General features: G+C 41.0%; 1 protein-coding gene across 14 annotated transcripts in view; it reads left to right on the forward strand.

Annotated features, from left to right (window-relative positions):
* AGRN (agrin) overlaps positions 1–26,241 on the forward strand; it is a 380,231-nt gene that overhangs the window by 280,617 nt on the left and 73,373 nt on the right. For all 14 annotated transcript variants that reach the window (XM_075839715.1, XM_075839712.1, XM_075839713.1 and 11 more), the window contains 3 exons: positions 6,784–6,984; positions 20,271–20,422; positions 21,053–21,158. In XM_075839715.1, the coding sequence (XP_075695830.1) occupies positions 6,784–6,984; positions 20,271–20,422; positions 21,053–21,158 (459 nt within the window). The remainder of the gene's footprint in view (positions 1–6,783; positions 6,985–20,270; positions 20,423–21,052; positions 21,159–26,241) is intronic.

Genomic DNA, 26,241 nt, shown 5'->3' on the forward strand with positions numbered 1-26,241 from the left:
GATTAAACCATTATGCGCATTTGCAAATTCTGTGTTTAGAAGAAGAAAATACAAGAACCTGACATATTGTCCAAATACAGTAACACCAATAACCACTAGGTGGCAGACTACCATTCAACTATATTATTATTCTCTAACGTAATTTATACACTAGTCTGAAATGATTGAATATACTCCTATCTATCTAATCTATCATCTATCTATCTATCTTTCTATCATCTATCTATCTATCTATCTATCTATCTATCTATCTCATATCTATCTATCTATCTATCTATCTATCTATCTATCTATCTATCTATCTATCTATCTATCTATCTATCTATCTATTTATCTATCTATCTATCTATCATTCTCATATCTATCTATCTATCTCATATCTATCTTTCTCATATCTATCTATCTATCTATCTCTCTCTCTATCTATCTATCTAATATATATCTATCTCATATCTATCTTTCTCATATCTATCTATCTATCTATCTATCTATCTATCTATCTATCTATCTATCTATCTATCTATCTATCTATCTATCTATCTATCTATCTATCTCATATCTATCTATCTATCTATCTATCTATCTATCTATCTATCTATCTATCTATCTATCTATCTATCTATCTATCTATCTATCTATCTATCTATCTATCTATCTATCTATCTATCTATCTATCTATCTATCTATCTATCTATCTATCTATCTCTCTCTCTCTATCTATCTAATATCTATCTATCTATCTATCTATCTATCTATCTATCTATCTATCATCTATCTATCTATCTATCTATCTATCTATCTATCTATCTATCTATCTATCTATCTATCTATCTATCTATCTATCTATCTATCTATCATCTATCTATCTAGTATATATTATATAAAGAGCAGTGATTGATTGACTGAATATATATAATGAAAATGAAATATCTTCTACTGGGGCTGGTGGAGTATATTACGGATGCAACAATTGAAACATCTGTATGCGTCTCCTCAGAACGGTAATGGCTTCTGGTCCCCACCCCTGTAGTAAAGAGTTCCAGGTAGTGGTCTTTTTGTTTCACTGCATGACAAAAAAAATGTATACGTTTTTCCGTCAACACCCTTTCAAGACAGAGTCGTGTTGATGGGGCAGAAATTTTTTGGGACTTCCTGTCAATAATCTTTTTTAAGAAGATTACAGTCAGTCTCTCCTTTCCCTTAAACGGCTGATAACAGGAAACAATAGATTGCATACAACTGCACAGAAATTGGAAAGAAGATAGACTTTAGGTTTAGTGTCAATAAACAGTGATTCGGTCAGTGTTGTAAACTTCAGCTGTGCCAACTATATGCCTCCCCAGAGACAGAACGTCTAGTGCCAGAGCTTTATTTCCGCTAGTGGTATTTTTTTCGTTCCTCTAGCGACAGCATCAAACCCTCATACATTGAGATGTTCGAGACACAAAAAAATAATACAAACAGATATGGGAGCATTTTCTTTACATTTATTTTTAACTGGATGTGGCATAAATCTTCATGGTATCGGCTTTAGGATTAATATAAGTGCCCATACTGTATATAAATAGCAAAAAAAGAGCACACGACCCATCAAAGAACCGGTTTGATTGTGTCACCGCTAAATTACACCAGTTTCTAGACTTGCCAGACGCCATGTGAGCGACAAGAATTCAAGGGACATTAAAGTACAATGTTATCAAGACCTGTCATTTTTAATTTTTCACCAGATTTTTTTTTTAGATTAATTTATAAATTAGTATTAAAATATTTTCTGGAGAAGTGTTTAAAAAAAAACATAATTGTTTATGAGAATTCACCAGATGAAGCGGTTTGTAATTCAGCCGGCAATGGTCTTCTTGTCATTTATCGTATGCGGGGCTGGATAAAGATTCTTCATTATAATACAGAACCTGTGAAGTTATCGTTATGTCATTTACTATGGAGACTCATTAGAACTTCTGTCACTACTTATAGAAGCTCAAAAATGAGATACTGCTACACAAAGGCACTGAAATAACAAGAAACTTTCCATACACTGAGGATTTTAAGGGGACGGGTCATCAGAATGGCCTGACGAAGACACATGTCCTGTGTCGAAACGCGTTGCCTATATTTAATAAATCAAGGAATTTACCATTGTTAACCGTTTACTTACTAGTAGCGCTCTCCTGTATATCCATACCTTTTTTTTCCAATTCGGTCATCAGAATGGACTGTCTCTACAATGTCCTATCAAAGCTGAACTAGAGGGAGCAACTGCACAACATAATGGTCCCTAAAGTGGGTTAAAAGGGGTTATCCAGGAAGTATTTTTTTTTTCTAAGGGGCTGCAAATTAAGTAAATAAAAAAAAGTTATATTTACCTATCCTTGCCCCCGGCGAACCAGCGCTGTTGCACCGGCAGCAGTCCCGGTGCTCTTTTACATGCACGTAGCATGTGATCGCTGCAGCCAATAGGGGGCTCACTGGTGCTAAAATGCCAGAAATACAACGTATGGCCACTGAGCCCTCTGATTGTCTGCAGCAGTCACATGCTACATCATGTAAACAAGCACTGGGACTGCCGCCGGAGAGACCGTGCTGGATTGCCGGGGGAAAGGATAGGTAAATATTACTTTTTTGTTTATTTCATTAGCAGTCCCTGAGAAAAAAAATTCACTTCCCAGATAACCCCTTTAATCCTTTTTGCAATGAGTTAAGACTTCAAGTATGTCAGAAGAGGCAGTTATGTTACAGCCTCCATATGGGCGTATTTGGAGGCAGATTAGGGGGCACAACTCTAATCACGGGTTAAGAGTCATTTTAACCCCTTCTCACATCGTCATGTACATCATGGAAAGGGTCCCCTTCCCACATCCACAAGTGCATGTACATTATGGTGATTACACGGCTGTGCCCGTGTGATCACCTGCTCAAAGACGGCTGTGATTGACAGCCGCACTCCAGCACTAATGGCCAGGATCGGCGTAAACATAGATACCGACCATTTAACCCTGTCTGCATCACGATCAATGTAGATTGCGATGCTGACAAAGCGAGGTGGCTCCCTATGTCCTGTCTCTGTGAGCCCCGTCAATGCGATCCTGCGTGTCAGAGACGCACAGGACCCGCTGTCCCTGAACCAGTCAGTCCCGCTAACCTGACTGATACGTGTTTCAGCGCTAGATACAACTGCTCTGTATACAGGATACAAAGCAGCTGCATCTCAAAGTAAAAATAATTTTTACTAAAAAGTAATTACAAAGTTGCACCAAACACACTGATACACATTTTTATTTTAAAAAAAACAACTTTAAAGGGGTTATTCGGGACCAAAAATATGCAATTGCAATAATATATTTACGTGGAACTAAGTAACTTTCTAATATACTTTAATTAAAAATTCTGTACTAAATGGCGCAGTTCAAACTCATGAATTATTCAGGAAGTGCTGGAGCTTTTCTAATAATGATGACGCTCCGACACGGCCCCACGTGACTGAGCTCTTGCTTTATGTGCTGTTCGTGAACAGGATTGCAAGGGGCTGTCACATTGCCTATTGCTTGAGTCCCGAGCAGAGCATCAGCTAGCCCTTTGCTCGAGTCTCCAGCACTGCTCCTGACGTCCATATTTGGTCAATTCAGGGGTTTACCATCGCTGGAGTCCCCGAGCAGAGTATCAGCTGATGCTCTGCCTGGGGACTCCACAACTTCTGCCCATGTCATTGTAACTGTCCATATATGGACAATTACATCGGCTGCAGTACTGGAGTCCCCGAGCAGAGCATCAGATGAGCTCAATCACGTGGGGCCGTGTCGGAGCGTCGTCATTACTAGAAAAGCTCCAGCACTTCCTGAATAATTCATGAGGTTTGAACTGCACCATTTAGTACAGAAATTTAAATTAAAGTATATTAGTAAGTTACTTAGTTCTATATAAATATATTATTGCAATGCAATTTTTGGTCCCCAGATAACCTCTTTAAAATAGCTACGTAGCCTTAAAAATTAAAAAGTTACGGGATGCAAAAAGAAGGCAAAAACGAAAGAATTCTCTTGGTCATTAGGGCCAAGAATGGTACAGTCATTAAGGAGTTAATAAAGAAAAAAGGTAATATCAATAAGATAATGTGCCAGCCTCCACTATTAAGGATTATATAAGACTTTACTCATCTTCTTCACTATACATAGCTTTACCAGCCTCCCACTGGTGATCTGTGGGCTGCCTGAGTCTTGTCTGTAAGAAACAGAAATGCTGGAGTACAATATATATATATTTTTAAATGGCTTTTCCACAAACCGCTCCCCCACTCCCTCAAAGAATAAGCCATCAAGATCCACCATGTGGTAAAAATCACAAGGTTTTCATAATCATTGTGTAAAATCGATTTTTTTCAAATCTGCAGTTTACAGTGTGACCACTGTGGTAAAATACTGCAGAGACCAAAACGTAAAGGAATCGTTACATGTGATCAGACCCTTAAAGGGGTTGTCCAGGTTCGGGCTGTTTCTTATACTGATGACCTATCCCCAGTACTGCAGCTCCACTTTTATTCCAGTGAATAGGAGCAGAGCTGCAGTAACCCATCGCGACCACTATACTGTGTATGGAGCCATCAGCTTCTAGCACCGACCACTGCATAGCTTCCGGTGTCCGGAGGCAGCCGTTGATCATTAAGGGGTCCGGATATCGGACACCCACAGATCATATACTGATGACCTATCCTGTGGATAGGTCATCAGTATAAAAAACAGCCCCCAACCGGGACAACCCCTTTAATCATGTTGTTCCCCCTGGCTTGCTAATACAGTGAAACCTCTCCAAAAGACCACCTCCTTGAAAAGACCACTCCTTATCTAGACCATAATTCCTGTGGCAGATTTTTAGTTCCATCGAATCCTATGTACGCTGGACATCTTACTTGAGAGGGCCACGCTTCTAAAAGAACATTTCTAATTGCATTTTTGGGTGATCAGCCCATAGAGGTATATTCATAGTGTACAGCATCTATATACATGTATTTGTCTAGAGATAGCTCATGTTAGTGTGACTTTATCTTGGTGTAGTTAGCTGGAGATACAGTATATCCACTCCAGACCTCTATAGTAATGAGATACAGTCATGGGACCCAGCAAACTGCAACCTCGTGCATCTGCTAATGAGGCTCAGTGCATCTCTATGGAACCAGACGGGTGGGCACATTTACTATTGATTTTATTTTGGCTCACAGTTTCACAGAACGGACACTCGCTGCGTGAAAACACCTGCATGTGTGAACGGCCCCATTGAATCAATGGGCCCGTGTGCTGTGTGTGATATCCATGCACAGCCCACGGATGAGTTTTACGCTCGTCTGAATGAGCCCTTTTTCAATGACTTTCTAATGACTTTTGTTGTGTGATATCACCCTGCAGCAAGTTATCAGAATCAAGATAAACTTGGCTACATCTGCACATGGCTTAAGATGCACCAAAATTTTGGTCTAAAGTAATCCAACCAAGAGGTGGTATAAACTTAGATGGAAGTGACTAAACATGCGCCAAATGTATCATCCTGCGTGAGATAAACTTGTCTCATCTAGTCTAATTCTTAGCTGCCTGAATTAAGCCAATATTATAAATCTGCCGCACGGTCATTGTCTAGTTCCACCCAAAAGTTATCCCTACATGCTATAATGAGACCAAATCAAACGTATCTTAGAAAAAATACAAAATAACTTTATTGAAGACAAACAACACAGTTGATCAAGACACTTTAAAAATTACCACCCATAAAAACAAAAATTGTCTAGTTCCAGCCTGAGTGCGGAAGTAATGAAAAAGTTTAGAACTCACGGTCATTATAAAAGTCTTAGGAATTCTTGAATGGCCACTAATGCAATGGCTGACAGGAACCAATTAGATCACTGCTTTGACTTTCTAATCTTTAATGGAGAACACTGCAGTCTGATTGGCTGCAATGACCAACTTTTTGCCTGCACTAGTTTTTATACACATGGCCCTATGTGTGCTGATGAATCTACCCTGCAAGCACGTAGCATCCCTGCAGCAGCTAAAAAAGTGATCCTTAGGCCTCAACCCACTTCAGTTATTTCCGTCAGAGTGCTATCCTTTGTTTTAACGGATATCACACTGACACACTCATTTCTATGGGGCTATGCACACTTCCGTTGTTTTAACGCCTCCGTGTGGCCATTCCGTCAAAAATAGGACCGGTCCTACTCCTGCCAGTCTCGGCCTTTTCATTGATTTGGTCAGTGAAACAACGGACTGTACACTGAAGCCATCCATGTGCGGTCCGTGTTTCACGGATCCGTCATTAACGGCCGCACGACGGCCAACGGAAGTGTGCATGAGGCCCTATAATGATATAATATTAGGGAATTGGTATTGTTTCTATTCTCTAAAATATTCTGTAAAGTGTAGCTTCATTTTTAACTTCTGGCCCTTCCATCTATCCTAGCGGTGTAGGTAGTGGGATTGACAGGGTTCTAGATGCCGGAGGTAGTGTCAACAAGCCAATCTGCCTTGGCTAGGGTATTTAGATGCAGGGCTAGGGCAGCAAATTGGACCATTGCCCCCAAATAAAATAAAGCCTTGCTGTGATCTATTCTTATGGTTATTGTGGGTGATACAATACTCTTTGTAGTCATTTATATACACCAGCTCTTTGTAAACCAAGATTACATTTCTCATGATGAAATATAAGGTTACGTTACCGGACGAATTAAAATTCAATACAATATTTTCTCTCTTGGCAATGAGTCTAATGTATTTTTTTGGTATCTCTTTCATTATATTTCAGAGACTTGTGGAAACACCATCTGTAGCTTTGGTGCGAAGTGTGTAAACAACCAGTGTGTGTGCCAGCCTTGTGAGCGCCAGCCTTACCTACCAGTGTGCGGCAGCGATGGAGTCACTTATGACAACCAGTGTAAACTACAAGCTGCTTCCTGCAAGCAGAAGAAGAGAATAGATGTGTCTCGGGCAGGGTCCTGTGAAGATGGTAATTCAATTTCCAGGCTTCTTTTCCTGTTGTTAGTCTCCCAATATATTATTGGGATTTGGAATGAGGTCAGATTCGGTCACAGATTATCTACGTTGCGGAAACAAGTACAAGCAAGGAAAAAATAATGAGCATACTAGTAATGTTTTAATGTGCATTATACCGCCATGACTTTTAGGGAGTTCTCTTGAATTTTGTTTATTAACCCTATGCTGCCAGCTGAACGCTTTTTGTTGTGGAAGTTTCCTAGGAAGGTTTCCGATCTATGCTCATAGCAGAAGTGGTTGATTAACGCGATCATTGGCCCTAATTTCATGGGTGCTTGGGTGAGATTTTTATTAGAATGTGAAGCCATTTTCACAATTGACATACATTAAAAAGCTATTTCACCTAAGGATGTATTTATTCACATGAGTCGATTTTCATAATTGCGTCCAAACATTTTTTGGTAATTAAAAAACATTTAAAAAAATGTTGCAGTTTTGCCGCGATTATGAAAATGGTATTATCCTAATCTAAAATTGAAAAATCAACATTGGGTGGAATCTATATTGGGTGGAACCTCAAAATCCGTGGTATCCAAGGTCAGAAGGTATGATTTTATAGCAAGCGTTGTTCTTCTGGCGGCCCTATCTCTTCCTGGCAGTGGAAAATTAACATTTAAGGCTATGGAAACCTTTGGAGATTTTGTTGTTTGTTTTTTTTGTTTTTTTTTAAATGTATTATAGTGTTTGGTGCAACTTTGTAATTGTTTTTTTATTTAAAAAATGTTTTACTTTTTGAGATAACTTGTCAGAGACAAGCAGGACCCGCTGTCACCGAAGCCGTCAGTCCCACTGACCTGACGGATTTGGGTTTCAGCGCAAGATACAGCTTCTATTTATCCAGGATACAAAGAAGCTGTATCTCAAAAAGTAAGAAAAATGTTCCATAGCCTTTAAGTACAGGCTTAACCCGCCATTCAGTGTATTACCGCCAGTCACAGCTGCAGATTAATAGCCTCATGTGAAATCTATACATCTATTGTTCCCTGATCAATGGCGTTCATACAGCGTTTCTTCACTATGCTATAAAGACTATGTAATGTATAGGCTTCTGTGCCGGGTTATCTGTGGTATATCTCTACAGGTTTGGGTTTATCTCTCAATCTTGAGGGTTATTACCATGATGGCTTCTCAGAACACTGGGTTACGAGGTGACAAGAAGGCACAGAGACGTTAGGTAGGGTTCTTTGGTAATTTTAAGCAAATTGGTCTCTTCCAGAAGGAAGAAAACCTTATTTAGATGTTTTGGTAAGTGACTGGTGTTGGTTGGACCAGAAAATATCCAAGACATGTTATAGAACGATATATATGCGATTGACTTAAAGGGTTGTTTCAGATTATAAAAATATGGCAGCTCCTTACAAAAACAGCTCCACTTTTGCTATATAATGTGTCTAGATTTGCTATTCAGTCCAATTTACTTGAATGGAGCTGAGTTACAGTAGAAGACACAGTCCATGGACAAGAGCGGTGATGTTTCTATTGTCATATAGACAATTTTAAGACACTTTTCCAGTTTTATGGAAATAAAGCTTAAACAGTGTATAATGAAAAGTTAGGCCAAAGGCTTAAAATTCCTTCATGCCTAATATTTCTCACAGCTGAGAATTTGCTACAATTGTATCCAGGTTAGGCAATCCTCTGTGAGCAAAATACATGAGCAGCACAAATCCTCTCCTGTCCTGATAGTTTGCTACAATGTATCAGTGTTGATAATGTATCAGCCTAGAATCCACTGTTTAGCTGATGGAGGATTACCTTTGAATGGACCTCAATGCGTCCTCTGTAGATTTTCTGGTGATCTAGAGCATCTTAGTTAAAGGGCCTTTTACACCGACCGATAAGCGGCCGCTGCAGCGAGCAACGATCAACGAGACATTGTTGATCGGTGCTCGTTTGCTCCTGTCACACGGAGCTATGGATGGTGACGAGCAGTCGTTACTCCGATCCATTGTCCCCATATGTTATCATGTCGGGAGATGTGCTGCCGACAACGATAATGTTTCCCTTTTTAAAAAAGATATGACCAGTAGATGATCGAGCGTTTGCTCATTCATCTGCTTATCGTTCCCCTGTTTACACTGGGCAATTATTGGCAACGAGCATTCCTAGAACGCTTGTCTGCCCGATAATCGTCCAGTGAAAAACCCCTTGCTGAGGAGGATAATCGTCCTGGCATGGCTGGAGCCGATGTCTGGTCATTCTCCCGTCGCTCCGGTGAATGAACTGTGGGAGTAAGTGACGTCACAGCGTGATCTCACGAGATCACGGTGTGCTGTGAATAAAGCTGGGCGTGAATGAAGAGAAGTGTATGACGCTGATTCGGTCAGCGTGATAAACTTTTCTTTACAACGCCCACTTTGTGAAACTAAAAAAAACGCCCAGTTGGGCTTTTACAAAAATTTTGCATAAATGTAGAAATTATCAAAACTTTGTCACTAATTAACGTTAGTTAGTGCCCTCTCTGTAGACAGTGCTATACAGACCCCCACCTGTAGACAGTGCTATACAGCCTCCCCATACAGTGCTCTAAAGCCCTTTCTGTAGACTGTGATATACTTTCAAGTATCACAAAGAGGGACAATCTATGTGGCGCGCAGCAGCAATTTTTTAAAATTTTAAGCCACGCCTCTAATCCCACCCAATCCTTACTCATACACACCCGGTTCAGCCCACACAGTATAATGCCCCCATAGCTGCCACCATACAGTATAATGCCCCCATACAGTATAATGCCCACACAGATGTCCCATACAGTATAACGCCCACACAGATGCGCCATGCCGTAAAATGCCCAAACAACTTCTCCCATACAGCATAATGCCCCATTGCTGCCCTCATGCAGCATAATACCCCCATAGCTGCCCCCACAGTATATACCCCCATACTGCCCGCAAACAGTATAGTGCCCCCATACGCCCCCACACAGTAAAATGCTCTCCATAGCTGCCCCCACACAGTATAATGCCCTCATAGCTGTCCCCAAAGTATAATGCCCCCCATACAGTATAATGCCTCCCATATCTGCCCCCACACAGTATAATGCCTCCCATAGCTGCCACCACAGTATAATGCCCCCATAGCTGTCCCACAGTATAATGCCCCCCACACAGTATAATGCCATCCATAGCTGTCCCCACAGTATAATGCCCCCATAGCTGTCCCCACAGTATAATGCCCCCATACAGTATAATGCACCCATAGCTGCCCCCCACAGTATAATGCCCCCATAGCTGCCCCCCACAGTATAATGCCCCCATACAGTATAATGCTGCCCCATATAGTAAAATGCTCCTATAGCAGCCACCATATCAGCCCCCTTTCCCTACCGTGTATAATGCCCCACAGTGCCTAATAGAAAAATAATAACAGAATTACTTACCTATCCCCGTTACCACGACAGGTGGTGGATCCTTCTCCTCCAGTCTGTGCTGTGAGTGACTCGGCGCAGACAGACGATGACATCACTACATCGCGACCTGCCTGCGCCGAGCCGCCCACAGCAGAGTGAATGATGGAGCACGGAGCTGTCAACTCCTTGCTCTAGCATTCAGGTAGCGGGACCAGCGCGCTGAGCGCTGTGTGGCTGCGGGGGACCTGCGGGCCCCCAAGGTTTAGGGGCCCGGTCGCAATCGCGACCGTTGTAACTCCTAGAGCTACACCACTGTATACAGTAGCTTATGGCAGAGCAGGGAGATACCTCCGGGCATAGCGGAGCCTCGGGCATGGGGGGGCCGTGCCGGTTGGCGGCACGGGTCCCGTCATGGCGCGGGCCCCATAGCCGCTGCTATGCCTACTACAGCGGTAGTTACGCCACTGAGTAGCGCTACACAAATTCCCAGTGTAGTCCTAGGCTAATATCTGATCATTGGGGTCAGAATTATGTTCTAAGTCCAGGGCTACGCCTAGACTTTTTCTAGTGCTACTGATTTGATTTTAACTCTTGAGTGACGGCTGCAGTCCACAAGCTTACATGCAGCTCAAGGTATTCATGTGGACTGCAGCTGTCACTCAATAGTTAAAATCAATCAGTATCTCTACAAAATGTCTCAGTCTATCTCTGACCTTACCTTGCTTGCTGTTCTGGCTGAGATTTATGTTATATAAGCATCTTATTCCATGTTCTTTCTACATCCCGGAAGTGATTAGATGAACAAGCATCATCTTTGTGATATCTGAATTTTGCTAATTTTATAATTTGTTTTCATTGCGAAGATTGTGCAGGTGTGCGGATAATTGGAAATTCACACCAGCAGTGGCTTCTGCTTCTGGTGTGCTGACACATCAATACTACTCGATGGTGTTCAGCTGCATTCAAACGGAAACTTGATTTACTGTAGAGAACTGTTCACATACTGGTTACTTAGGCCTCATTCACACATTGCAGATTTGGTCAGTATTTTGCATCAGTATCTTGAAGCCCAAACCAGGTCTGGATCCTAAACGCAGGGAAAGTATAATTAAAAGATTTAGATTTCTTCTCTTACTTGCATCCACTCCTGGTTTTAGCCTCAAAATACTGATGCAAAATTCTGACTAAATCTGCATTGTGTGAATGAGGCCTTAGGAACTATTCGCATGTTGCAGTCATATCACAATCTTTGCAAAATCACGGCAAAACTGCTGAGTTCTGTTGAGATTTAGCAAAAATCACTGCCAAAAACGCAATATGAGTTATAGAAGGGGCTCTTAGCAGGTTGAGGGCGCTGTATTATAGATCTGTACAACTCAGATCCATAATATGGAAATGTGCCTTAGGCATCATAGTTACTGTTCCGAACACATTCTCCAAAGCAGAAGTTGACCGATCCTTAAAGGGACACTCCTGCAAAAACTAAACTTTCCCATGTTTACCATTAAGGTATTCCATGTGTCAGTCTCTCACCTGTTATTTTTCTTGCTGCTTCTATCTCTATATATTAGACTGGGACGGTTGCTTAGCAGCCGTGTGAATCCGGCTCGGTGACACTGTCTCTACTTGAGTCTATGGAGATCTATGTGTCACCCATCACAGGCTTTAGCAGTTTCTGTACCACACTAGTTTTGCAAAGGGGGGGGACGGGACAGAAACTTCTATCATCAGCTACCACTGATACTTAGACAGGTTCCTGTCACACAGGTATAATGTAGAAGAATATAATGCAGCCTCCCTGTCTGTATACATATGGTTTCTGAGCTTATTTAGTAGAATATAGAGAGAATGATAATCAGTGTCCCCCAGCATGCAGAAATGGTATGGTCTCTAGCTGGTCATGTGATGCTGTGCTGAAGCATCATGGGATTGATAGCAAAGCAGAGAGGAAGAGAAAGCTGGGAAAATCTAATAATCAAGATGGTGGCTTTTTTAAAGCACAGACAAGGCAGCAGTTCAAAAAGTAAGTACAGTATATATATATATATATATATATATATATATATATATATATATATATGTGAAGTGTAGAGTGTGATATACAGTCAGGTGGAGAATGCAGACATGGAAAATTGTGTTTCCACTGGAGTTCTTCTTTAATGTGTGGTATCCTAGAAATCAATGATACATTTTTTGTCTGCATGATGCAAGACACTGTAAGGGTCACAGGTAGCGTTAAATGCTGCAGAAATTCAGACCGGATTTTCTGTGCGGATGTTCGGAAATTCCACAACGTTTACAGTATCTGCAAAGTGGATGAGATTTAAACAAATCCCATTCACATGCTGCGGAAAAAACCTGCAGAAAAAAACACGAGGAAATTGACATTCAGTACAGCATTTCATTTTGCAGCATGTCAATTTATGTTGCGAAAGTGTTGCAGAATTTATGCAGGGAAAATATGATTGCAATTCCTCAGCATTTGCGCTTCTTGTAGCCTTACCCTGAAGCCCCTCTGTACACGCTGAAAATTTTGTGTGTGCTGCAGAAACAACCCCGTTCAAATTAATAACAGAATTCCTGCAAGAAAAATCGGCAGCGTGTGCTTATAGATAAGGGTGTGCTTATAGATCCTTTTTCCGTATGCTTCCTTTTTTGCCAAATTAATACCACATTAGAACTATGAACTTTTTTTCTGCTTTCTCTTCAAAATGTACATGATATTTAGTAAAAATACAAGCTCTGATTTTAAGAAGCGACACTGTGCTTCTCTTTGCTGTCCAACAAGCCATTTATAATGCACTTGTTTGGCACTGGAAGGGGTGCAGGGGCGAGAAGAGGTTTGGGCAGCTGTTGTTTACACTGCACCTGTTAGATAGCACCTGTATATGAGTCACTTGGAAGGGCATCTATTCCTGTTCATATTGTAGAAGAGGATGACTATATCACTGCCAGCTCCTAGCCCCATCCTCAGAGGTGTGAAAGGGACACTGGCAAACATCCTATATATCTATTGCCGGTGCCCTTCATGAAGTGGTGATGACAGTCCTTCCCAGGCACGACTTATATACGCCAGTAATGTCTTCGAGTGGTTGAGGGTTATTAAGGTTGATCACAAGCACATTAGGGAAGATTGATGGCTTTTAGTTGAGTTACGACCCTGTAGAGTAGTTAAACAGCGAACCTCTCCGCTGCTGTTGGTTTACACCCAGCTGTCATTTTTTATACTTTTTTTAACCATTTTTTTCCCTTTTACAGAACATTTGCATCTTCAATTTGAAGCTTTATTTTTGCTTTCAAGCAAGCACTCACATAGCACTAGGAGACAGTCTTAGCTAGGCTGTCCTTTAGTTCTCTGCCCTAACCCTGTATCTAAAACCTTGGCCAATTCAGAGTGACCTTTTTGGCACTCGGCACACAAGTCCCGCCACCCCCCCCCCCTTATACTGAACATGTATTTACGCCATAAAATTGGTGTAAATACATTAAGTCTGCCCCGTGTCTAGTATTTAAATCCAATTTTATGAACGTCACTAATTTATAGCTTCATTCTACAGGACACCAAGCCTAAATGCACCCCTATATTCATAGTCATAAATAGAGGAGTTGGGGGCCCTCATAGCAATCAAAGGGGTCCCCTTGCTGGTAGATGGTTGGACCATCTCTTGCTTGCCAGAGTTAGTGACTGTGAAGATGGGGAGTCCTATGCAGATTCACAGAGCCAACTTAGCTGGGACCCTTACCCCACCTGCTCCATTGTGGCTGTAGGAGCTGACATTATGTACCCGGTTTTTTGTATTGCCGTACTATACAATCCTAATTGGAAAGCTGCCAGTAAAACTTACTGTATAATATAATATATGAATCCTTTTTGGAGACTTTTCTGTGTATACAGCATAAAACATGTATACAAATAAAAAAAAAACAAAAAAAAAAAAACGTATTCTTTCCGACTTAGTTGGCCCATGTGAGTACATTGACTAAACAGCTGCCATAGAATAGTTAAACCAAAAAAGGTTGTTTTGTTTTCAATTTTAAAGGAAGGCCAGGAATGATATGAGACACCAAGGTTTAAATTTTTTTAAATCTTTTTATTTGTTTCACAGAACTATTTTTAATATTTCAGTATTTTTAGTACCTTTTAATGTAGCGAAATGACTAATCTTGTACATTTTAATACATTTTAGTACATTAGACTTAAGAAAAAAACTTTTCGATTAAAGGAAATTACTTGTGTATTTTGGGATTTGGCACACTCAAGAAGGCAAACATTGGCCAATTATGTTCGTTTTAATAGCCACCATTGGGTTACATAGAGCTGATCATCTCTCTGTTGTATTATGCTTCGGGTTGAAAGCGATGAGGATGAACATTTCTGTCCTATAGATCTGCGCTGTCTTTCTCCAGAGAGCTGCACAGTGCCAGATAATAATGGTATATTTGACTAGTCTCCTAGCAACGCTCGGAGGGTGATTCCGGCTTTTGGGTGATCAGTTATGAGCACAGTCTTTAATATCCCGTCTCATATTCAGCGCAAGTGTAATTACCATGAGTTCATTAACACAGCATGGCATGGATGAGGCTGGGGATGTATGCAGGAATGGAGTGCGGTGGGGCTGGATGGGGGTGTAGAAGAGAGGAGGCTGTTGGCTCAGTATAGACTTGAAAGAGAGACTTTTATCGGCATCCCTTCCTTTTATCTCCTGATAACTGGTGATCGTTTTACGTAAATAGACCGGGGAGGATTGATACAGTGACGCTTTCATTTCACACTTCAGATCCCCGCAGTATCTGATTCTCATGTCCCAGAATATTTCCTGCTTTAGTATCTGACAATCACTACTTCTGTAATTATTATTAAAGGTAAAAGTAAACTTTGAAAATACCCATGGTGTTGTAGATATTTTTCTACACATTCAGCACATCCGTTCAACTAGCTTTGTTAATTAGAAGTTCTGAGCACTTCTGCTTGTGGCAAAAACCCCTGGCGCCGCTCTGAATGCTGATGACAGATTAAGTCCAATTGGCCTACGTAGTTTGCTCATTTCAAGTATGATTCCTTCATTCTCAGACTTGTGGTTATTCTAAGTTGCTGATGTTTTTATTCCCAATCCCAGCACAGTCAATGAATGTAATATTATTTTAATAGGTTCAAGCGATGCTTCAACTAGGGCCAAAAATCACTCTTCATGCCCCAAGGGGGTTAAGATTCTGCACTATAAATAACATTTTAGAGTACTACTAACCAGGGGAGAACATCACTCAGGTTTTGCAACATTTCAATGGGCCACCCACCCCCTGTCTAACATAAAGCTCCTGTGCTCCAAAGCCAAATCTGTAAAAGGGCCCCCCACATACCATTCACCATTTATACTGCTGGTGTCTTCTTACGAGGCATAGGGGCTTTTGGGACCCTTCAAGTACCAAGGCCCGGGAGTAGCTGCTTTCTCTGTGCTCCACCAAGCCACCAATGTTTCATGAGTCCAAGTTCTAAGACTTTTATTCTGGAGTCTTTGTCACGTAAAGGGAACAGTGGTAGAGGTATGGAAAACCTACCCTTCTCCCCATGCGGAGTAGCACAACATAGCAGAAATAGACTTTAGTGACACTATACTAACTTGCCGGGCAAAGACTTGCTCTCCAGCATAGGAGAAGTTTGGCAGCAGGCAAGGACAATAAATGACATTCACTGAGTTGGCCCAGGCTAACCGGGGTGCAGAATCTAAGGAATCCCTTGTTCTTCACTTTTAACACACGCAAGTAGGTATAGATTTGCCGGTAAGATTTCCAGCTAGTGGTCCCCTGATTAGTCCCCAATAGACGGCTCCAGAATGAGTCATTGGGCACCCGGCTGGGTAGATGGAGTGCCATGGCGAGTCGTGGATTGCGTTCCCTAAAATGTATTACCTGCCGCCCGTTCAAATCAATAGATGACTAGCCTATAAATTGTGGGTACTAAGTGTTATCATGAGATCACCCTTTTAAATCTTCAGGCTTAATGATTTGTCTTGATTGCATTTGTCCATATTGTTGGTGGTCTTTCAGTTATAATCGAAATTGGAGATTCAATTTAGCTACTTCTTTATAGATGTATTGAATAAGTATATTGTGAAAGGACATAGTAAATCTCCGTTCTGAACATGATGCTAAGAACATACGTAAGCCTTTACTATACCACAGGTAGCAATTTCCCATTGATCCTGGCATTAGCCTTTAGCTTTGTGAATTGTTGCCGGGGTAATAAATGAAATAAGTCAATGAGTTGGTCAGGTTTAAAACTGTCTGTCATTCACTTTGAATAAATAAAATACATTTTGTGTTTTTCAAAAGAAAAATGGAGATACTACTTATAACCTATTGTGTTCTATTCATGTAAAGTGACAGCTGAAAAGTTATTTTTTCTTCCCAGCAATTTCCATGCGAAGATGTTTGCGGGTCTGACGTCTACATAATAGTGTTTCTCATGGTAGAAACTGATTATACAGCGACCCATTGACTTTATGTGACTTTTTCTTGTATTGTCTGCAGGTTCCACTAAAAGTTTCTTATTTTAATAGCAAATAAAGGCGGGTTTGAAAGGAGACCAACAATAATCGAGCATTACATTCTTGAAAGAGCTGTAGTGACGGGCCTGAGCTGATCATCATGATGGCTGTATGAATACTTACGTATAATTAAAGGTTGTGCAAGGTGGATAGCTGAGAGGTGATTGGTCACTACATCGGTCCCATTCCTACAATGACATCCTAGCCCCAGTTAATGCAATTTTCACTTTATTTATTTAGGGTCTACTATTTATTTTCCATATTCCATTTCCTTTATTAAAAACGTGCATGTCCTAACATATTTTAGAACTGTTACGACCCCCGTTAAAATATTTGGAAACCCCAAGAGGAAGATTTTGCATTGCTAACCTTGTTGCAAGAATGCTTCACCTTGTGTACTAATCCAAGTTAGCAGAAAAGCCATAGCAATATAACTTGGATTGTAACAAGGGCTAGGTTAAGGCTGGTGTTGGCTACTGAACAATAGATCTCGTTGGGGCACCTATTCCACCGCTAGGTCATAGATCCCACCTGACACCCAATCACAGCCAGATAACGGAGAGGTGGCGGTGCATGCATGTGACCCTCTTCACTAAAGATTATGGGGGTTACGGAGACAGCCAAGCCAGCAGCACCTTTAGACTACAATGGAGAGAGCCACACACGTCCGTATCGATCACCCTATCTGTGACATGAGCAGCGTCTACACTACCCATATAAATAGCTCCATTGCACCCGCCGGACAACCCGCTCTACCCATTTCGTTATGATTTTAGGAAGAACCGGCCTGGGCAGGGAGGGTGGTTGGTAGAGGCCTCCTAGGTCCCCAATATAGTGTGCACTCCCTATAATCCAGCTGTCAGAATAAGGCTCTGTTCACATTTACGTTCAGTGTATGAACCAGAAAAGCTCCCGAAGCATATGCTGAAAGTATCAATTGGGCCCCATTTACTCAACATATGCCAAAAAAGCGACCTTTTGGATTCCGCCACACGGTACAGTTGTATCAAAGTGAAACTTAACACCAAAACAGCTATTTAAAAAGTCAATTTAAAGTTTGCTGCAACTGTGTACTTAAAGGAGTTGTCCAGGCATGGGGGGGGGGGTGGTTTGTCCAGGATAGGTTATCAGTATATGATGGGTGGGGGTCCGACACCCTGGAAATTTTATAGAATTGTTGGTTGTCTTCAACAACCCCTGCTTAACTATGTAAAACCTCAACGTAGTTAGTTTAGCAAACGTTATCTGCAATTGAAGTGCACTAAAGACCGGTATATGAGGCCCTTTTTACCTACTGCTATATCTTTATCTAATAGCCTAATAGCCTAAATTGTTTTAGTTATTTTTTTATTATATTGTCATATTTTTGGTATTATTATTACTACTAATTTTAGGCCACATTCACACGAACGTGTTTTTGCGGCCGCAATTCCCCCGAAAATGCACGGGAGAATTGCGGCCCCATTCATTTCTATGGGGCCATGCACACGACCGTAGTTTTTACGGTCCGTGCATGGCCCGGGAACCCGCACTGCAGAAAGAACGGGCATGTCCTATTACGGCTGTCTTCTGTGGTCCGGGCTCATTGAAAACAATGACGGCGGCCATGTGCATGTCCTATGATTTGCGGGCGGCCCACGGCTGACAGTCCGCAGCCGGCCGACCCGAAAATCACGGCCGTGCACACGGCTACGGTCGTGTGCATGAGGCCTTAAAGTAAGTTTATGTATTCATTGTTGTTATGAATGTCCTGTATATGTGATGCTGATGTCGTTTTATGGAGCAAACAGTTTGACTATTATTAATTTTCCTCTTGGGATCAATAAAGTCTTTCTTACCTTATCTTTATCTTACGCCGGCTGCCTCCGGGCGTCGGAAGCTATGCAGGGTTGGTGCCGGAGTGTACGGAGTCTCCAGCTTCCCACACCGATCCTGCATAGCTTCCAGCACCCGGAAGCAGCCAAAACGTCTGATCGTTGTGAGGTCTGGGTGTCGCATTAAAGAGGCTCTGTCACCACATTATAAGTGCCCTATCTCCTACATAAGGAAATTGGCGCTATAATGTAGGTGACAGCAGTGCTTTTTATTTTTTTTAAAACGATCTATTTTCACCACGTTATTAGCGATTTTAGCTTTATGCTAATGAGTTTCTCAATGGACAACTGGGTGTGTTTTACTATTGACCAAGTGGGCGTTGTACAGAGAAGTGTATGACGCTGACCAATCAGTGACCAATCAGCGTCATACACTTCTCTCCATTCATTTAGGCAGCGCATAGGGATCCTTTTATGTGCTGTCTTATACGAACACATTAACAATACTGAAGTGTTTAGACAGTGAATAGACATTCCACGGGATGTCTTTTCACAATCCCGGCACTTCCTTAACGTTTCTGTGGTAGTTAAAGCAGAGCAAGCGTAATCTCGTGAGATCACGCTGTAAATGACAGGTTGCAACGAGATTACACTTGCTCTGCTGTAACTACCACAGAAACGTTAACAAAGTGTCGGGATTGTGAATAGACATCCCGTCCTGTCTGGAAGAAATGACTATTCACTGTCTAAACACTTCAGTAACGTTAATGTGTTCGTATAAGACAGCACATACTGATCTAAAATGATCCCTATGTGCTGAGGAAATGAGTAGAGAGAAGTGCATGACGCTGATTGGTCACTGATTGGTCAGCATCATACACTCCTCTGTACAATGCCCACTTGTTCAATAGTAAAACACGCCCAGTTGTCCATTGAGAAACTCATTAGCATAAAGCTAAAATCGCTAATAAAGTGGTGAAAATAGATCATTTTTTAAATAAAAAGCACTGCTGTCACCTACATTATAGCGCTGATTCATTATGTAGGAGATAGGGCACTTATAATGTGGTAACAGAGCCTCTTTAAAGGTGAAATTAAAATTTGCTTCATCTGTATATTGTTTTTTTTTCTAATGGGAGCCCATGTGTGAAGTATGCCACTGTATGCCTAGGTCGGAGGTATGCATCTGGAAATACTCCTGACATATACCTCAAGCATGATGTGAACAGATTATGTTTTCAACTAAAGTTCTCCTTCACCATGTAATTTGTCCTTTCTTCTGAATACCACAGAACCACTTCCTATGTATTAGCTGCAATTGTGTATATTACTTGATGCTTTCATAATTTGATCAGCGCCACGGGTTTTTCATTTTTGAATGTTGTTAAGTCATTGTTTGCATCATTGTATTCCATATGAAACTAGCCATATTGAGAGTCAATCCAAGCCTAACCTACCCAATTGTGTTCTTGTATGAGTAGATGATCTTTACATGAATAAATCTGACACTTTGATTTATTCTCTGTTCTAGAATGTGGATCTGGAACTGCTGGTTCAGGGTCCGGTGAGGACAGCGAATGTGAACAAGATCGTTGTAGGCGATATGGCGGCTCATGGGACGAGGATGCAGAGGACGATCGCTGTGTCTGTGACTTCACCTGCCACGCTGTGCTGAGAAACCTGGTAAACATACCATGCAAATGCAAAAATTCTACTGGTTCCAACATTACAATGCAGACACAATATTGGATATTTAATGGGAAGCTCTGACAAACTTTATAGTGTCACGCCACACCCATAAACTCAAATCTGATGAATAGGATGGGATCCATGTTGTCACATTAGAGCGTTAGTTGTAGCACTAATGTACAAGAGATGGTAGTCAAACAAACCCCCTCACATTTTTTTACACGAACGGCGGCGCCCCGTCCAGGGAAAAAGTCAGAGGGACCTTGGTCCCCTCGTTCATTCAATTGGTAGGGGTCCCAGAGGTCAAACCCCACCGATCATAAAATTATGGAATATGCCATAACATCCTAAATTGGGAATACCCCCAATCATACTTTCTTTAAAAAATATCCTTTGGTACTAGTCAGTATAACATTTAACCATAGGTGCTTAAAAAATTCTCCTATTAGACAAATGCAACTATTCTCGGAATGAACTTTGCTAATGGATTCGCCATTGGAAAATTCTTCTACACATATAAGAAAGTTAATTTGACCATAATCAAATCCGTGGTCATTTTAAGTAACAAAACAAGATGGCTACATGACGTATTCATGGTTCATTCTTCTACTTTTTGTTTTACAGGTTTGTGGATCCGACGGTATAACCTATTCTAATGAATGTGAATTAAAGAAAACTCGCTGTGAAAGGCGCCAAGACATATATGTGGCTGGACAAGGTCCCTGCCGAGGTGAGAGACAGGATTATTATAATTTTCAGTTTTCACTAATCCTTTCCCTACTGTGGCCCGTTTTTTTTTCCTCATGATTTCCTCTGATCTGCGATAAGATCTCTGACCATTTACGAGCCTTGCAGATTCCTGAGCGAAATCTCTTGGCACAGAATTCACTGCAGGATTTGGATTATTGTCATACAGCTGACAAATGGTAGTAAGCAGATGAGAGGCTTATGTGCGCGAGAGAAGTCTTTAAATATGAAATACACTAGTTAACTTTACAGCGGCAGAAAGTCTTGTTGCAAAATTACAGACAAAGTTTCCTTGCATCATTTAAGTTTGACCAAATGTCGTCTTCAAATGAAAAATCAATATTGGAATATCTTGTGGGACTTCGTTGGGTAGTTTGAGCATATTCCAAATTGCTGAACTTATACTTCCTGCTGTATATCAGGACCTAGATTAGGCATTAGTATTCTGCAGAATAGTTGAGCTCTCGGTCTGCAGAGTCTATCCTCTACTGATGTCCCTTCTGTCCTTTCCTTAGGTTCTACTACTCTCCGCTCCTTCTAGACTCTAGACTTATTTTCGCGATTTTTACATTATCCAATCTCCAATTATCTAGAACTGATGTCTAAGCGAAAACCAAAATGGTGACCTCCATTCAAAAATAACATTCTAATAACTGATTCCTGAATATTTTTACCCTTATTATTTCCGTATTTTGGTTCGGGAAATCTTCAAAGCTGAAATTATGGACACAATGGCTCCTACTAAACATCCACCTCAGTCTCAATCCCCTTCCCTTAGTGGTGGCATTCGGAGGTACTGAAGAAGCATGTCCCACCCTTTACCAGCACAGGTGTCCTATGTAGAGAAGTGTGGCATATGACGCCCTGCTTTGCTAAACATATGATAGGACTCGCTCAGAGCGTACCTCCCAACCTTTTTTAGTTTTATGGTTCATTGTGTGAAAGAATCAGTTTTTCATACATGTCTATATACTTGAATATGTTTTTATGCACACGTTAACAAAAAAAAGTAATTCTAATATAGTAGTTTATAAGGTTCAAATTGCATCAAATGATGAAATAATTTACAAGGGGAGACAAGGCAATTTCATTTACATGGTAGTCTAATATGAAGTTATAAACCAGACAGACATTTTCTGGAGCAATATAGTACATGTATTAATGCAAATCTAATCATCAGTTTAAAAAGAGGGACATAAGATATATAGGGAGCAAAGAACAACTGAGAAATTTGATTCAAAACTAGGGACTGTGTCTCTAAAAGATGAATACTTGGCAGGTATGCCAGGAGGAGGAGAATCAGGACTTGCCTATATCTAGCTATAATGGCCACTGCTCCCCGTTGATGCCGTATACTTACTGGATACCTGCTCCTTCTGGCTCCTCTCCCCGATCTCTTCTCCTGCCAGTTTCCCATGCCAACGATGCTCACCTTCTGCTCTGGCTCCTGTCTCTCCTAGTGTGCGCGCACTGACTCCCCCGGCCTTAAAGGGCCAGCGCGCAGCAAAACTATCCCCCCCCCCCAGCTTTTCTTGGGTATAAAGGGTTCTCGCTTTCCTGAACACTTTACCTGAGCAAATAGGTTCTTCCTAGCATGTCTAGAGATACCCTGCGATTACTTAGTTGGATTTCATGTGATTGACCTCTGCCTGTACCTTTAAACTATCCTTGCCTGCCACTTGCCCTTACCTTTTGCTATACCAGGCCCTGCATACTGTCTACTAATTTAGTATTACGCCTGTTTACGTTGGCCGTCATCAAAGGAGATCACTCTGGGGGTACTGACCTGGGGTTCCCCAGCATCAAAATCCAGATCCCTGTTTACAGGTTAAAGGGTGAATACCTGGGGTCCCATTCGGCTCCGCTCCTTGGTTTAGCGGTTCGTCAAATCTCTTGGTGACACAGTGGGTTCACACCATCCTCGGCAGGCCTGGTGACAGACTCACTATCTCCGGCCCCATGACACTAGGTTTCTATTTTTTATTTTGACACTTTGAGGGTCTATTCAGTGTGTGATTACATCCACTGTCTCCGCATCGAAAGGCCACCATACAATTGCAGTAATCTAATAGGAGCAGGTTTTAGTGACACGTTCCCTTTTATACTCGGAGAAGAAATAGTTAAAGATTTATTTTGTAAGGTAGTTGAATATAAAATACACCCGAGAATCTCATAAATGATGTCCTGTAAATACAATTCATGCAAAGCGTGAATTCTGATGATTATCAGCGATATTCTCCTTTTGTTGATTGTGAATTGTGTGGCCTTTGCTGTCGTGGTGTTAGACGTCACCTTGATCTGTATCAAAAGATATAAAACTCCTCACTTATATCTTATACCTTTATAATACACAAGTAGCACATTTTCAATATCCTTTAATATCCCGGGGAATCGTGTTATCCTCACATTGACTGTATAAAAGTAAAGTTCTTATATCCAGTAGTATTCAGCGAGGTGTCACAACATTTCTATAGCTGCTTGTGAATTGTTTCTATATCACACTAACATATTGGGGCAGATTTATCAAAACTAGTGGTAAAGAAAAGTTGAGGAACCAATCAGATTGCTTCTTTTATTTTCAAAAGGGCATCTGAAAAATTTGGAATCTGATTGGTTGGTATGGGCACCTGCTCCTCTTTTCCTTTGCACAAGTTTTGATGAATCTCCCCCAATATGTCAACATTACTGATTTCCCTAATTTATCATACCCCGAGGTTATTTAGTACAAGGGCACTCGTGTAATTATTTGTCGATTTAGTGCTGAATAATAGAAGGGGGTCACATTTTCCCCCTCATAGGGTGTGTAGGCAAGGGTGTAAATATCATAAAAGTAGACCAAGGGGCTGCTATAGGGCCCTTGGAGAATGGGGGCCCAGTTCTGGTTGGGCACATCTCCTTTGCTACTGGGTGGTGGGAACCTGTGCAGAACTACATTGTTAGCAAACACGGGGGTGAGAATTTAGCCTAAGTGTTATTGAAAGGGCATAGAGGCTATTCTGTCCTGAGTGGCAACCATAAAGCGGGCCCATTTTTATATAAAGCGGGCCCATTTTTATATAAAGCGGGCCCATTTTTATATTCGCTATGGAGCTTATTCTCTCTTCTATGTACTTTATGGTGCAGCGTCTTTGGACCATAATTACTTCATTGTGATACATTCTTATGCGCCACCACATTACAGAAGATAAAAGCATTGTTCACACTGGCCTCTATACTAAGCACATGCATTGTGTTTTAGATTACCGGTAAGCGCCACTTGCACTAGAATTTTTTTTTTCTTTTATAGATCTTTGCATACAGTTTTGATGGGATTAATTCATTAAAATTTATGATGTGTATTCAGTCAATTGGCAACTGTATGCCAATAGTTTGCTTGGTCAAAATCATCAGTCAGCTGTAACCTCCGGCGCCCACTGAAAGAATTGTGTTAATGGCAGTATTTTACTACCACATAGGGAACGGATTTCATAAAAAAGAAAACTCAAATTTTTTTTAATTATTTTTTTTATACATTGTGCAAATGAGAACTCTTTTGCTATTCTCCGACAGCAGGACATTCTAAGTGAAGCTGGATGTGAAATTTGCATGGTACAATCCAGAGAAGCTTAAAGAGCTTGAATAGAAAGTCGTAGACTCCGTATTTTACATGACTTTACATATAATCAAAGACTGATTGTAAATGAATGCTTCGATGAAGGACTAACTCATAGAGTCCAATTCCAGCAGCCATATTACAGATAATAATATAATTATTTTTGTTCTTTGTGAGCATGGGACAAGAGATCTCACCAACTAAATGTGACAATCCCATTAAAAAGAGGTTGTCCAGGTTTAGAAAAACATGGCCGCTTTCTTTCAAAAACAGCACCACACCTATCCATAGGTTGTGTGTGGTATTGCATTGACTTCAATAAAGCTGAGCTGCAATACCAGACATAAACTACAAACAGGTGTAGCGCTGTTTCCTGAAGAAAGCGGCCATGTTTTTCTAATCCTGGATAACCCCTTTAAGGATAAATAATCTCATTAACAACATTTAATGTTCCAACTAAATATAAATTATAATCCCACAAACCATGAACAATATTCTAGTCCACTACATTCAATGTTTCTAACAACAAGTAATATTTATGTAATGTTCCCATCAACTACATCTAATAATTTTGCTTCCTATAATTAATAATCTCACCAAATATATGTAATATTCCCACTAATTATAAATCATAATCTCACCAGATATACATAATATTCTCTTTAAGTATAAAAAAAACCACCAACTACATGTAATATTCCCATCAACTACATCTAATAATCATGCTTTCCTATTATAAAGCTCGTTGATGATAATTTCCCTGTGTAAACAGGGCAGCGATCAGAAGATGAACGAGCAAACGCTGGATCATCTGCTGGTCGTATAGTTCTAAAATCGTTGTCGGCAGCCGTTCTCCCGTCTCGCTGCCGGCATGATAATAATGGATGGGGACGATGTCTTGTTGATCGGCACTCGCTGCATTCATACAATGTAAATTCCTTCAATCCCGTATCTGATAGTCCTCAAATTCTGATAGTTCCACCTTTGTTCAGGGCACATTACTACAGGAAAATGTAGAACCTTTCAAAACCCAAATCCGAAAACCCAGCAAATTAGGAAATTCCTCTGAAAATACGAATTAAATTGCATATTTTATGTCCACATTTTATTTTGAGATGATTACTTGTATATTGTCTATCCTTAAAGAGGTTATGTGGGGAGCGTAAAGTATTAGCAGCGTAGTCCCTGTAGTATGTGAGTACACTCGCCATATAAATTCCCGTACCCGTTGCGCTGATTATGAGATTTTCTATAGATTTTTATAGAACTGGCAGGGGACCGGAAGTCTAGTGGCGCAGTCTCCCTTCATGACGACACTACTCGTCGACATGTGACCAGCCTTGATGTATTCTATGTAAACGCTGTACTACAGCTACTGCTTGTACATAGAGTACAACGGAGACGGTCACATGATGTAGAGTCGAGTCGTCATGAAGGAAGACTGGGCAACTAGACTTCCGGTCCCCCCGCCAGC

This window comes from Rhinoderma darwinii, chromosome 10 (genome assembly GCF_050947455.1).
Source record: "Rhinoderma darwinii isolate aRhiDar2 chromosome 10, aRhiDar2.hap1, whole genome shotgun sequence".
NCBI classification, from domain to species: domain Eukaryota; kingdom Metazoa; phylum Chordata; class Amphibia; order Anura; family Rhinodermatidae; genus Rhinoderma; species Rhinoderma darwinii.